This window comes from Micromesistius poutassou (assembly GCF_964030765.1).
Source record: "Micromesistius poutassou genome assembly, chromosome: 8".
NCBI lineage: Eukaryota > Metazoa > Chordata > Actinopteri > Gadiformes > Gadidae > Micromesistius > Micromesistius poutassou.
In genome coordinates this window covers 6,474,308-6,489,307 of record NC_140278.1, presented here as the reverse complement: position 1 = coordinate 6,489,307, position 15,000 = coordinate 6,474,308, and the positions used below count along the sequence as shown (strand labels likewise).

The window sequence follows — 15,000 nt, the reverse complement described above, 5'->3', positions numbered from 1 at the left end:
ACCCTACTTGGCTATATATGTATGAATATCGGCTTAAGGTGCTTGTTTCTGCCATAGGTTCAGATTATTATTCTCTGTGACAAAATCATGTAAAGGATTTTTACAGAGAAATATTTTTTACCTTTCATGTGATCATTTTGTTATTATTGTGTTTAACGATTTAAAGACTTGCTGAAGGAGGAGTCTCGCTCGGAAATCTCCAGAGTTGAGTTGTTTCAGGAAATCGCTATTGTCATTACTCAACCCTCACTCCACCTAAATATTTTAGATAACCCTAAGCTACGTTTTCTGTAGTCCAACACAACAACACACTCCTCTCAATCAATCAATCAATCACATGTCCACCATTCTCTCCCTGCAACAACTAAACTCCCACGAGATTTCAGAGTGAGACTTCAAACCCTTCTCCTTTCCATAATGTAGTCAGTAACTTATTATAACAATTTATAATAACAACCCTTTTTGCAGCTGCTCAGATATTGCTGACTAGGGAGGACCAGAAAAGATACACACACACACACACACATACACACACACACACACACACACAGACTCACAGAAGCACATTCACATGCATACACGCGCTCATGCATACACTCATGCACAAACAAACACACACTCATACATGTGTATATATTGACAGATGAAACAACACTTTTGCATTCTTAAATGTAAACTCTGTGTCTGTTTGTGTGTGTGTGTGTGTGTGTGTGTGTGTGTGTGTGTGTGTGTGTGTGTGTGTGTGTGTGTGTGTGAGCGTCCGGGTGTGTAAGAGAGAGAGAGAAAGAGAGAGAGAAAAGAGAGAGAACTATGAGAGAGAAAGACAGAGAGAGCAAGATATATAGAGAGAGAGAGAAAGAGAGAGAGAGAGAGAGAGAGAGAGAGAGAGAGAGAGAGAGAGAGAGAGAGAGAGAGAGAGAGAGAGAGAGAGAGATAATGGCATTTTTTAATTGTTCAATTATGCCAGTAAGTGATACATTTTTTCCTGTACTTCAGGGAGTTGGGATAAAGGAAACATGCTGATTCCACTTTTTTCCTGCACCAATTTACTAATCTTCAAGTCCCATCATTTTTTTCTCTCCTATCCTAGTATATTTAATTCCTGTATATTTTATAGGGAAGGTTCCCAGAATTAACTTTCATCAGCAGACATATTTTGCTTAGCTTTTTTTCAGGGAAACTCTATAGTTTCACTTTTGTCCTTAAAATATTATGTTATCGCCTGAGTCGACCAATAAATCCACCCAGAGATGAACTCAAGTGGGTTACATCACAATAACATCACTCTGTTGTTCCAGTTGATATCGGATTAAGGTAATGCTATATGGAGATATCTCAGTTCCTGTTTACTTTATGTTATTCCTCATTCAAAATGCATTAGAGCGAAGCTGCGACACCAAATCTGTGCAATTTGGTTGCAAAGGGCGATTTTCCAAAAACAATCTATAATGTTATTCCACTTCTTTTCCCCTGAAAAAATGATGAAATAAACTCAAGTTATAGATTTGATAAATGCGCTTAAAGCAAACAGACAAAGAAATGAGAATCCAGAGATAGGGTCTGTGGGGGCCGAGCAGATATATGAGAAACAATGTTATTCCTTTGTAATAAAGCTGATCCGATATGGACGTGTACACACTAAATCACGGCGTGTCTGCGAGAAGGGAGAGCGAAAAGAGAGTGTATCTTGAGCAATTCCTGTGATTTCCTGGCAGCGTAGCAGGTGCTTCTCTGTCACATTGTGCCTGGTTCAATGGTTTCATACTTCAACCCGTTTACTTGTAATAATACCGTAGAAAAAGACGGACTGATTGAGATAAACCAAACCAAACCTGAGATAAACCAAGCCAAACCTGTTAAAACCATGTGGGAAGGCTCGTTCACCCGCTTGCTCACTGGAGTTCATCAGCATTTCGTTGAGCTTCTTAACTTGACTCGAGGGCATGCAGTAGGAGCGGCGTTATACTTTGAGCTTGGAGTCACCGTGGCCTGAGGTCCAGCTGTGTCCTGGAATGATCAAACGTTTAAGGGCCAAAGACGGAGAAGAAAAATACCCACTACTGTTTCCCTCAGCCTTCTGGCCAGCTGCAAGAGAAATGGGCTGGCAGTCCGTTTGGACTACAGAGTGGAGCCTTGAATAACAAGCAAGGAGCGAGCAGGAACAATAATCCTGAGGCATTTATTGAGAACACAATAGGCATTCCTGGCTTTGTTTTCATGACCTTTTTATAGGACGTTCCATTCCTTTTCCATTTGTTCTGCCACTTAGGTTGTGCGCCTTTTTAAATGTAACCATTAAATGTCATGACAAGCGGGACAAATTGCTCTTGATTCTGGCTGGCTGATGAAACAAGAGCATCATGCGCACATACGCAAACAAACAGGTTTAGAGAGCTGAGCTGAGCTGCACACACACACACACACACACACACACACACACACACACACACACACACACACATACACACAACCATGCCATGCAGAGCCAGTGGCAGACTTAGCCGTTCTTAAGCCACTTTTCCAGATGTCGGCAGAGGGACATTTACATCATTGCCTCATGGCTGTCGCTCCAGTTGCATGAGTCTGCGTGTTTTCCTGGGTAGTTTGTCGATGCTTTTAACTCGTCACGTTGAACATGTTTTGTTTATTATATAATGTGTAGAATGTGTTCTGTGGGGTCGCAGTTTGTGGGTTTGTGTTTTTGTGTGTTTGCTGATGTCAGGACCACAGAGTCGCTCACCAGTGTCCGCAAACGACTCAAAACCCACCTCAGAGTTCACCTAGACTCTACATAGCCATTCAGTCCCTTATTTGTCTGTTGCACTATTGTTTGTTGTACGTTCTGGCACTTGATGAACGCACTTAATGCAGGTTGTATTCATTCATTGTACTTAATTGTGTAGCATGTACTTAATTGTGTTGTGCATACATGTTGTGTAGCATGTACTTAGTTGTGTAGCATCTGCAGTAGCTAGCTATCACTGCTGTACACGGGGAATGGGGTTAGCCTGGTGATTGTTAGTACTTGCATTTGGTTCTATGAACATCTTTACTGTACCGACGGCGATATATTGTTTCACTTCTTATGACAAATGTACTTATTGTAAGTCGCTTTGGATAAAAGCGTCTGCTAAATGCCCTAAATGTAAATGTAAATGTTTGTAGTAGACGTGTGTGTGTGTGTGTGTGTGTGTGTGTGTGTGTGTGTGTGTTTATGTGTCGTATTTGTAGTATACGTGTTTGTGTTTGTGCTTGCATGTGTGTTTGTGTGTGTGTGTGTGTGTGTGTGTGTGTGTGTGTGTGTGTGTGTGTGTGTGTGTGTGTGCGCGCACGTGTGTGTGTGTGTGTGTGTGTGTGTGTGTGTGTGTGTGTGTGTGAGTGAGTGAGTGAGTGAGTGAGTGAGTGAGTGAGTGAGTGTGTGTGTGTACATGTGTTTATGTATGTGTCAGTGCGAGGTGTGAGGGTGGGAAGGAAGCAAATGAGAGTGGCTGCTGTCCAATTTAATTGAAAACATTTTGGGTTGTTGCTGTTTCATGACTACCAAATCAACATGATATTTAAATTTCATGGTTCAGAGCTCTTGGCACCAATTTTCTCATTTGAGCATCAGAGGCATCCAACAATATAATTAGACTGGACTCATTTTGTGCTTGACACCAGTAGCCTTTTCTTTGGTATTTTTGTCGATGTCTGGCTGTCTGGAAAATATACTTATTTTTGAAAATATATACAGTATAGATATATTTGACCCAAGTTTGGCACCACCAAGACAGCATTAAAAAAAAAAAATATATATATATATATATATATAATTAATCATCCAGTTGCCCTTCACAACAGCCTACTAAAAATCATTTGAATATTCTACATTTACTCAAAGAGAGCAACAATGCTCAATATATACAAAAAAAAAAAATATATATATATATATATATATATATATATATATATATATATATATATATAGTGAAATTTGATCAGCGCATATAGGACTCAAGTAGATAGATAGATATAGATAGTTACTAGTTACTCACTAGAGAATGAAATTATATGTAGTTGTCTGGAATATGTGTCCCAATTTTCCCTGGCTGTTCTGCAAGCTATTTGTATAAACATGCCTCCTCCTGGTCTCCTCATCTCCTTATCTCTCTCCTCCTCTCCTCCTTCTCTCCTCATCTCCCCTGCTCATCACCTCTCCTCCTCTCCTCTCCTCCTCTCCTCATCTCTTCTCCTTATCTTCTCTCCTATACTCCTCTCCTCATCTCTTCTCCTTATCTTCTCTCCTATCCTCCTCTCCTCATCTCTTCTCCTCCTCTCCTCCTCTCCGCCTCTCTTCCTCACCTCATCTCTCTCCTCCTCTCCTCCTCTCTCTCCTCCTCTCCTCCTCTCTCCTCCTCCTCCTCTCCTCCTCTCCTCCACACAGCTCCACGTGACAGTGGGCAAGACGTCTGCACGGGTGGTGCTCGACTGCTCCGTGGTGGGGGAGAAAGCCATCAGCGCGTCGGGGAACATCACCATCGATGGCCTGGAGGTTCTGGGGAGGATGGTGCGGTTGCGTGGCACGCGAGAGAACTCGGCTCCGGTCAGTACACATAGACACACACGCATGCACACGCACACACAAACGCACACACTCACACACACACAAGCACGCACGCACATGCACACGCATGCACACGTGCATATGCACATGCACGAACACACGCACACGCAGACGCACACAAACACACACACAAAGACCCATGCACGCACGCACGCACACATGCATGCACACACGCACGCACACTCTCACAGACAGAGTCTTGAGTTACAGTGAAGGCTTCTTCAAAATGTGCCATTTTGTGGTTTTCTTTGTTAGAAGTGAATGGCCAATTCTATGAGGCTTTAAGTGCAACATTTTATACCCTCAAAGTCACATCTGCTATTAGACAGACTCTGCCCTGCTTAGCAACCCACATGTTTTTTTACTCTCTGCATGTGTCTTAGGTTACCTTCCAGTGAAAACATAGAATTATTAATATTTGCGTTATAATAAAACAGGGAGCTGTCAACCTATAAGTTAAGCCCCCTTTATTTAAGGTAAAACTCAAATACAGATGCCCCCTTGTTAAACCAAATATCGCATTTCATCCCTACTGTATGTTGACAAGGTGTTTGTTTAGCCGTTAAACATTAAACTGGACTGTTGACTCAAAAGCAGTCGGTTTTCATTCGTCGCAATGTTTTTTGTTAAAAAAAAAAGACAACCGTTTCACAGTCTTCAATATATTCAATAGTTTGAGTCGGTGAACTAAATGTTGAGGTGAACTCATTATACCCACAGTCTGAGCAAATTAGGAATTACAGGAAGTGAAATATTTTTCTTTGGTAAGATATCCCTGGTTGTTTTAGGACTGAGACAACTGCTACTAGTAAAACACTTCCCTGACTTCGTCCAATAAAAACCATAATCTGGAAAACATTGCAGTAGTTGGTTCAGCCATTCCTTCTACAGGGAAATTAAAACAGTTTGATAGATGCTTTCCTGCTTGCCAGTTTGAACTCGCCTGCTGATAATACTGTTACATTTCATGTTTTTACTGTATCCTCGATCATCTGTGCCTCTAAAACTGTTTAAAATTATTACATTTAGTAATTAAGGGTAAAGTTTTAATACGGCCTCTTTTTCTATCTCGTTAATATCATCATTTATAACTGTATGTTTATAGGGAGTCAGAACAAGTTTTTGTAACATTACAAGGTGATTTAAAAGTATTACTGTCACACCGTCAGAAAGTCCATATGCTAACGAGGTCTATAAAAAACAACCAATCCCGCTCATTGTAGCAAGTCTCCTCCCACTCAAAGGCTATATTTGGGAGAGGCTTTTGGAGGGCGGGAGCTATATGCCACGGAACCAATGGGAGGGATTTATATATTGTTATTGTTGTGAATAGTCCGAATCTTGCCTATTGCACATTAAAGGCTCTGGATATTATTGATCATGTCAACCATAGCGGGAAAGAATACAATGCAACAGGTTTTTGTTTTCTATACACTCTCGTGGCATGGAGTGAAGTAAAGCGGACTATACAGTACACAAGACTGTTTATTTTATAGAAAATAATGTTTAATATAATACCAGTATACTAGTATATTTCAAGAAGTGCTTCTGAGCCTGATCCCCTGATACCCTGATACTTATGTGCCAATGTACATGCATTTGTTTTGTAACGACAGGCCTAAATAGTGGACTTGTATATCTGTCCCCAGACAGTGCCTGTACTGCGCTGAATGCACATCAGTTTCAGATTCAGATTCAGATTTCGTTATTGTCTATCAGGATTGACAGATCATTGTCTTTAGATGTGGCTCAGTAAACAAACACTGCAGAAAAGACAGTGGAAAAAGTTGTGTGGTTGGGGTTCCTAACCTTTTCATTGCTTTCAGCACATCTACAGACTGGATTCAACCCGGGTTAGGTCAACAAACACAGCTTGAAATACACTAGTGGCACGTTGATGTGTTCTACATGGTCTATCACAGTTTATTAGCACGGAGGTGATATCTAGTGCTCCATTTTCCAGTACATTTCTACTGGTTGTTAGAGCATTTTGGCTGCCATTAGGTCTCCACCGTTGTTATTTTTGTCGTTGAAACTGTACTTTAAATGTTATCAAATCAGAAAAATTATTGTACCAAATTGAACCAACAATCAGCAAGTATTTCATGTCCAATGTATAGCTTTAGTTCTTTGAAATAAACGTGATTGCATTATTTAATGTGTGTGGGTGTGTGTGTGTGTGTGTGTATGTGTGTGTGTGTGTGTGTAGTTCCAACTCCAGATGTTTGACATCATCTGCAGCACATCGTGGGCTAACAGAGACAAATGCTGTGAGCTTCCAGCATTGGTAAGTTACAAGCACACACCTTTCTCTCTCTCTCGCTCTCTCTCTCTCTCCCTCTCTCTCTGCTCCGTGGTGGGGGAGAAAGCCATCAGCGCGTCGGGGAACATCACCATCGATGGCCGGTTGCGTGGCACGCAGTTAAGACTCTCTCTGTCTCTTTCTCCCCCCCCTCTCTCTCTCTCTCTCTCTCTCTCTCTATCTCTCTCTCGCTCTCGTTCTCGTTCTCTCTCTTTCGCTCTCTCTCATTCATTCACATGCACTTACATTGTAGTAATAAAACTATGTTTTATGTGTGTAGCTCCTTATCAAACAGGCTGTCACAATATGCCTTACAGGCATAACAACTAAAAACAAGGCGATACAAACAACAGGAAGATTAACAATAAAAAGGAAACATATTAATCATTTTCATTTTGTCATTTTATTGGTACTTTATTCTATCTGTTACCGTTCTGTTGTTTCATTGCTCTTATTAAGTTTGAGCCTACTATATTATGCATTTTGTGATGTATCATTCGGAATCTACACACGAACATGGTTACCCTTTTTGAATCGATTTAAAAATAATGCCCCAGGGTTTGTTTCATTAACCTGTCAGCTTTCGGCACTGGCATCCACTCATCCATAACGCCTTTAGCTGATCAACTATCACCAATCAACAATTATTTACATGTCCGCAAATACGTAACGTCTTGGCCATTAGCTGTGACCCTAAATCCAACATGCAGTAGTTCTATAGTGCCGATGTAGTTCAGACAACACTAATGCGGAGCTGCTCCATAGACTCCTATTAGTCATTAGTGATCATCCCACTGCTAATAAGCTCTAAAGTTTATCCCATGATAATATGCAACATCCTATGTTTTCAGAGGGTGGAAGAGCAGTGTCCCTCCATGCCACATGCCTGCACATGCTCACAGGACAGCAAAGGACCCCCCGGACCCTCAGGGCCACCAGTAAGAACACACTCCTCATCCTTTGATACATTATGTTGCGATCTACTAACTCGATAATAAGAGAACACACTCCTCTGCCTTTGATACATGGACAGGGTTATGATGCGATCTACTAACTCTACAATAAGAGAACACACTCCTCTGCCTTTGATACATAGACAGGGTTATGATGCGATCTACTAACTAATTAGAGAACACACTCCTCTGCCTTTGATACATAGACAGGGTTATGATGCGTTCTACTAACTAATTAGAGAACACACTCCTCTGCCTTTGATACATGGGCACAGTTATGATGCGATCTACTAACTCTACAGCTAACTCTAACTCTACTAACTCTACTCTAAGTCAGTTTTTTCTTTTCATTTCTATCTTTCTAATTTCACATGCACCTGGTTTTCTTATTATTTATTTTCATTTTCCAATTGCCTTGTTGATTTAGAAACTATTTTCTTCACCCATCTTCATTTCACTCTCTCTAGACTTTTCCCACAAACAAACCATATGTTGATACAAAAAATAGCTTCAGTGAGCCAGCCACTCTGCCCTCCAGACAAAACCGATTGGTTTTGACAGTATTTTACACAATGCATTATTGCGAGGTTATTATCATTCGTAAACACAATTACCATGTTTCCGGATAACCAATGCAGCGTGTTTGATTTCACTTACAATTATACAGAACCTGTTGCAATTATTTCTCACAGAGGCATCGAGTGGCCATGCAAACCACGTGGTCTCCTCTCTGTCCTTCTCCGCATTTTAATTCCTCACGTTTCCTTCCCCACCGTAGCTCTATTCCAGCCTCCTCTCTCCGCTCTAAGCCTTCACCTCCTGCTCTCCTCTCTGTTTTGCCCCCTCTGTTCCTCTCCAACTGCGCGACTTAGCGTTTAACTGCATGTTTTTGCTTTTGTTAAAATCTATGTAAGTGACTTATTTTCTATAGACGTGACCTCAAATCACGTACCTGATATATTCAGTGTGGAAAACCATTGTATTGACATGTTAGCAACAACATAAAAATTCTAGAAGATCCCACTATCACCTGGTTTGAAGACATAGTTACTACTGATGCGTCACCATTTGATTTATTTTTTGTCGCCAACGTTGCCATGGTGCCAAACGACCAATCAGCTCTTCGATGCTGCTGTACAGGCTGACTTTGGCCAGAGAGGGCGCTAGTGTTGAAAGTGACATCGCCTCACTATAACGGCCCTCGATTAGTGTCTCCGCTGTCCAGGATAAGCTTCTGCCAGGGGGGTTGTGAAACCGCACCGCTGGGACGTGTGAAAGTAATTATGAGGCCGTTCACATCCATCACTGCTGGTGATTATACCGTCCCTATAACCCCTGCACCTGCTCCCGTACCCCCTCCCTCTCTCTGACCGGCCCGGCCCACCAGAGCACTCCTACAGGGCTGCCTGGGCGGTTCTCCACACCTCCTCTGCATGTGTTTGTGTTGGTGTACATGGACGGCCCCAGAGCCGGCTTGCTGTGTCCCTTCCTCAGCCTATCCCTATCAGCAGGTACCTGCACTGTACCTGCTGGGAGGAGGATTCTGTCCCAGTGTTATGCAGACAGCCATCTTGGACAGGAGTACATTCAGTGCCACAGGAAGTCTTTCCTGCCTGCCTGAGGCCATCAGACTATTCAACCCCCCTCTCAGACTTATTCTCTCTCAGACCTCTCTCGGAATAATTAAACTCTGGTACAATCTGACACGATACTACTGTATATTTGAACTTATTCTCTTACTGAGACAATTTTTTTACTATTTTGCAGTGTTAATATTAACTAAATCATATAAAACAATATATTAACTGTTTTATATGATCATTTTGTTATAGTAAAGACATTTAGACATACTTCTTTTTTCTTATTTTCTAATTCTTCTATTCTTATATATTTGTAAATTATAGAATGAGAATAACTGTAACATGACCCAAATTTCCCCTTAAGGATCAATAAATAATTTCCAGCGTTTACACATCACACTCTTTTTGTATTTTTCTTTCAAACTGTTATATTTATGTATTTTTTCACTCTCCCTCAGATCTGTCAGACTTGTTTTCTCTTACCACCGCAGATATTATTCTCTTTCTGTTATTGTTCTTTTTTCATTTTGGAAGCCATTTTTTGCCCCCTTTTTTGGTTCTTGACAAGAAGCCATTGAGGATCCATCTTGTTCCTTAATAGTTCATCTCTCCCTCCACTCTCTCCAAACTGCTTGGCCTTCAGCAGTGAAATAAAGTGTGTGTGTGGGGGGGGGGGGGGGGGGGGGGATGGAGCCAAGTGATCTGTGGTGCACGACACGATGTAGAAATAATAGCCATCGCTTAACGTCTGCTGGAATGCGTCGTGTGTCTCAGAAGTTGAGCGTGTGAAGACTAGGCAGCCATTTCCCCGCTCCTCTTGTTAAACAGCAGTGGAGGGTTCGCTGAGCCCCGACAGGTTATATATAATGCATATCCCTTCAGCCCCTATTGGCTCCCCGCGGTGCACAAGGCCTTTCAGAACGTGCCCCCCCCCATGGCGGTGCCACTCCAACTGGTTTAAATCCTGGGTAAAAACCAGGAACCCTTATCAAAGTATGCAGAAAACAGGAGGGGAGGGATGAGATGAGAGTGGCTGAATTCACTTTTTACCCAGCTGCCAATGGCAGGTTTTTAATAATGATAAACATCCCTCAAAATCCACAAAACAACAGCACATGGTTGTGTGAAGTTGATTTTCGCATTTGGAATCATTTGTCTTTCATCTTTTTTAACTTTGTGTTGAAGTAACAAACATTGGAATGCTTTTTATCAGCCCCATTTTATGAATCTGAAAGTCACCTGCTTATACCCCCTACTTTTCGTTACCTATTCCATCATCCTCCCCTCATGTCTGCATCTTTCAACGTTGTGGAGCCAGCCAGCTCAGGCATTACCTGTCTATTGGATCCTCCTTCATGCAATCATCTCTTGATTCCTAGAAATCAATTGGTATTAAGGCTGTAGAGCCATCCTCCTTTGTCGTGTTTGTACAATAGTTGAGAGCATTTGGTCGTTTAATTCACAAATCCAACCGGCCAAACACTTTAAAGCTTTAGAGGGAGTAAATACAGATGGTGATTACGGCATCACACTGACACAACTGCTCCCCCAAAAAAAAAATGAACAATTACCCGAGGCTATTTTCTAATAAAATAGAGTACTGCTTCATTTGTAGCCTACAACAAAAAATCACAAAAACTTTGGTCCATTTCCGGATGAAGCAGTTCCACTCCTAATATTACCGTCACACCCAGAGTGTGACGGTTCCCCTTTAAGCAATGGTGTTTCAAACGGTTTGATGAGAAAAAAATCCTTGACTGCAAAACAAACAAAACAAAACTCTCCCCACCACAGCTACCTCGGAGCTAAGGACATGCTCGGTGCTTGTCCTTGTTGTTCCATAGTCTTATCGTCTGCCCTCTACTCGTCTGCCACTAGCTCCCCCCCTCCTCCCCCTTTATTCCCAGCGGGGCCCTATTAAAGCAAACACTGGAAACAAAGCGTCCAATCCGTCCCTGATCCGACGGAGGCCGATGACTAACAGATGTGTGGCTGCCTGGCCATGGCCAGAACCGACGGCTGGAGGGGTCAGAGCGGGTTTTACAGCGCTTGCGGTCGCAGTTCCCCCTGGTCTTTGTAATGCGCCCGCACAGATGCAGATACAGATGCTAATGCTGGAAATCCAAACTGAGATCTGCTGCCTGTTCACACTCTAATCTATGGCCGTGTTTACACAAAGCGGTTCAATTTGTGATTAGAAAAAACGGCAGTGAGATCAACGACCCTGATGTAAAGAAGGTTTTTTTACTTGGTAACAGGAGGGAACGGTTTTAGCGAGAGATGTAGATAACCATTGACAAAACCGGACCTCCGGTGATGGTGTACCCCCCACGTTCAATATAGATAACCAGGGATCGTTTCTCGTACGGACAGACTTTCTCACAGAGGCGTTTTCAGGTCCCATGCTTGGCTTACACGTCACCGCTCAGTTAATAATATCAAAGGGTACGTCATCAGTACATTCCTCTCAAACATCGGCATGCAGTGCCTACTTTCTTTTCAACAATATCACCATTCCTAGCCCTAGCCCTCTTCTAGCAATTCCACTATGAATCATGACTCTCAATACAATATGAACCAGTCCCACGGCTGCTCCATTCTGCCCCATTCTCTGAGATTGTGCGGTCGATGGACATTGTGGGGTCCTCAAACCTTTATGTGCGTGCGGATAGCAAGACGGGATCGCTCAAATACGGCCCCCGCGTATAAACAGGCTGACCCCGTCGTGAGGCCATTGTGCCTTTTGAAGGGCAGTTTTTCAATTTAGAAACAGTCGATATTTTCCAAAACTGTCTAAATAGTTACTTGCCGTAAACAAGGCCTTTGAATCTATAACAATGTGCAGTGTTATGATGGCATTGGACCTGTTGCCTTGTCACAGGTATTGAGGCAGTAGGGAAGAAGAAGTGCCGAGTGCGAGTCACAGCAGCCGGGGTTGTGTGGGAGATTGAATATGTATGGTGTTCCAATCGCCGGGGGTCCAAATCTGTTATTGTTCCTTTTTCTTTCCCTACCTCTGGGTTAGGTGGGTGGTGGAGATCTGGTACTGGAGCTTCCTGAGATTTCCCATATGGGATTACCCTTATCTTATCTTATCTCATCACTAATAGCCAAGCATCTCTTTTCTGGAATGTATAACATCTGGAAACACAAGAAAATCCACTGACTGTTTGTCTTGATGTATTGTATCAGATTCTTTCTTTCTCTTCACACGCCACATTGGCGATTTGATTTGCATGCCGACTCAAGCGCGGCTTCCTCCCCTGTGGTTCAATCGTGTTGTTGTTGTTCTTGTGTCTGTGTCCCAGGGCGGTCCGGGGATCAGGGGGTCGAGAGGAGACCGAGGAGAGCACGGGGGGATGGTAAGTGACGTGACAAAGTAGTCTGAGAGCAGGCTATTCCCCTAACCTTTGACCTTACACACTCGCACTTACATTTACATTTACATTTATGGCATTTAGCAGACGCTTTTAGCCAAAGCGACTTACAATACGTATATTTGTCAGAAGAAAGATTAGCAACCATATATCGCTTTTTAGGATAAGAAGCTACACATGGCTTAATGCTTAATGCTATTTTTTGGAACGCTAACTCTATCAAGCTGCTAGGCTGCTATATTGGATGGAGTCAGGGTGGGGTTCTCTATTGACACTAGCAACAGCTACCTAATACTTTATACTGGAAACTGCTTCTTAATATGTTTCGATTTCCTGTAATTCAGCCAGTTTTACTTCAGAAATCCAAAATAGCGCATCGTAATTTCGCGGAAAATGGTCTGCTTGGTAATAAAACGCTGCCCAAAGAAATGAACAGGGGATTGGATTCATGAATACTCCCAGCAAGGTTTTGCTTCAATCATAACACTGGCACGCCGCCAAAATAGAGCTGAGCTTCATATGCAACCAGGTAATCAATGGCTTTGTCTTTGTTCTCAAACCAATGTGTATTTTTCCAAACTTCTTTTCAAGCTCCTCTACAGACACACACACCTGGAACATGAAAAGGGGGTCTATGTTTTTCAGTCTTCTATAATAGTGTTATACTCTTTTATTATTTAGTGTGCTGAAAAACTAGAGGGAAAATGTGGAGTTGGTTGTTGAGTCAAGGTCTTTGTGCAAGAAGCCACATCGCTGAATAGTCACACGCCAAACATTGTCTAGATAAAAGGGCGCCTTCATCCAACAATTATAGCAAATTGTGTCGCATAATGGGCCAGGCCACCCAGAAATTGTAACTTGTTTGTGTACCCCTACTTATAGACTGTGAAGAGATGTCCTGGTTGTGTTGTATTGGAGCATGCAGTCCTTGCTGGGCCCAAATGTTGTCGTAGAAGTCACATGTTGAGCAATCTACCTATGATTATCCCCCTTTGTCTTGTGTGATATTTTTGTAAAGTGTATGGCACTACACGTCATGGCACCTTGTGACATTTATTATGTTTGGTATTCATTTGAACATTGTGGCTACTGATGAATTGTGTTGTTATTGCTTGTAGTACAAGAAATCAGGGCTGTATGTTTTATCCATTATGCTAATTGTTTTTTTTTCTTATGTAAATACCTTTGAATGTAAATCAAATGGATGCCTTTAAATGTTTATCTGTGCTTCTATATGTTGAAATGGTAAAATTTTGATTCTAGGTGATGGTTTATACTTTTGTTTACGGTAGGGCAATGACATGAGGCCTGGCAGATTTACACTAGAACTCTGTTTGGTTAGCCAATAGAAGATTGAGTGATGGTGGTTGCAAAAATTGTTTTGACCACGTTCAGTCCACTTTCGCTCCCCTCTATTTTACAAGTCTAAGTTGGTTTTGGTTTGCTTGGAAGGTTATTTTGGATTACCCTTTTGTACAAAATAAATCAAATTGAATTTTCTAACATTGGACTCGGAAGAGGAACATTGGAAAACATTGAAAGTTAAATTAAAAGGGATTATAAATCACAATAAATATCCAGCAAATTTTTCTTAAAAAGAGAGATGCTTTTGCTTTGTAGAACTATCAAATTTTCTGTACAGGTTAGGATAAAAAATTAGGCGAATAAAAAATACATGTGGAGATAACTTAGTGGAACTTTATTTGTCCAAACAACTTGATGAACAGTACAGCATTCTGTGAGCTGTCGGTCATCAACAGTTGCTTTGACCGTTTGGGTCTGTTTCTGTTGGTCGCCCCTTGAAAATCTCAAGCTGGATCTATTATGTTGCAGTACTGGCTTGACCTCATTCTGGGTGGATGGAGGCACGCCCAAGTCAATTTCCTCGAGCAAGCAGGCCTTTGAACAGCCAATGGAAGCCTCTTCCCCCAGAGCCTTGACTAAAACACTTTACTGCTTTGCGCTTTTAACTTTAAACCTCATATTTATTCGAAGCCTGAAGCAAAGAAAGAGCATTTGTAGCCTCCATTTTCTGTTTGGAGCTGGCTGTTTCAGCTTAAATGATGGTTCTTGTTGGTGCTGAATTTCATGTACAGGATGCATCAACTTTTTCATTTGAGGACCCCTCCTATTTCTAAACACTACACAGGTATACGCTTCGGGCAGAATCTGAATACCTTGGTTG

General features: G+C 42.0%; 1 protein-coding gene across 1 annotated transcript in view; it reads left to right on the top strand.

The window, feature by feature from the left end:
- col14a1a (collagen, type XIV, alpha 1a) overlaps nucleotides 1–15,000 on the top strand; it is a gene marked incomplete at its 5' end in the record, with an annotated part of 103,787 nt that overhangs the window by 71,367 nt on the left and 17,420 nt on the right. The window contains 4 exons of the mRNA XM_084471889.1: nucleotides 4,424–4,582; nucleotides 6,813–6,890; nucleotides 7,757–7,843; nucleotides 12,747–12,800. Of these exons, the coding sequence (XP_084328015.1) occupies nucleotides 4,424–4,582; nucleotides 6,813–6,890; nucleotides 7,757–7,843; nucleotides 12,747–12,800 (378 nt within the window). The remainder of the gene's footprint in view (nucleotides 1–4,423; nucleotides 4,583–6,812; nucleotides 6,891–7,756; nucleotides 7,844–12,746; nucleotides 12,801–15,000) is intronic.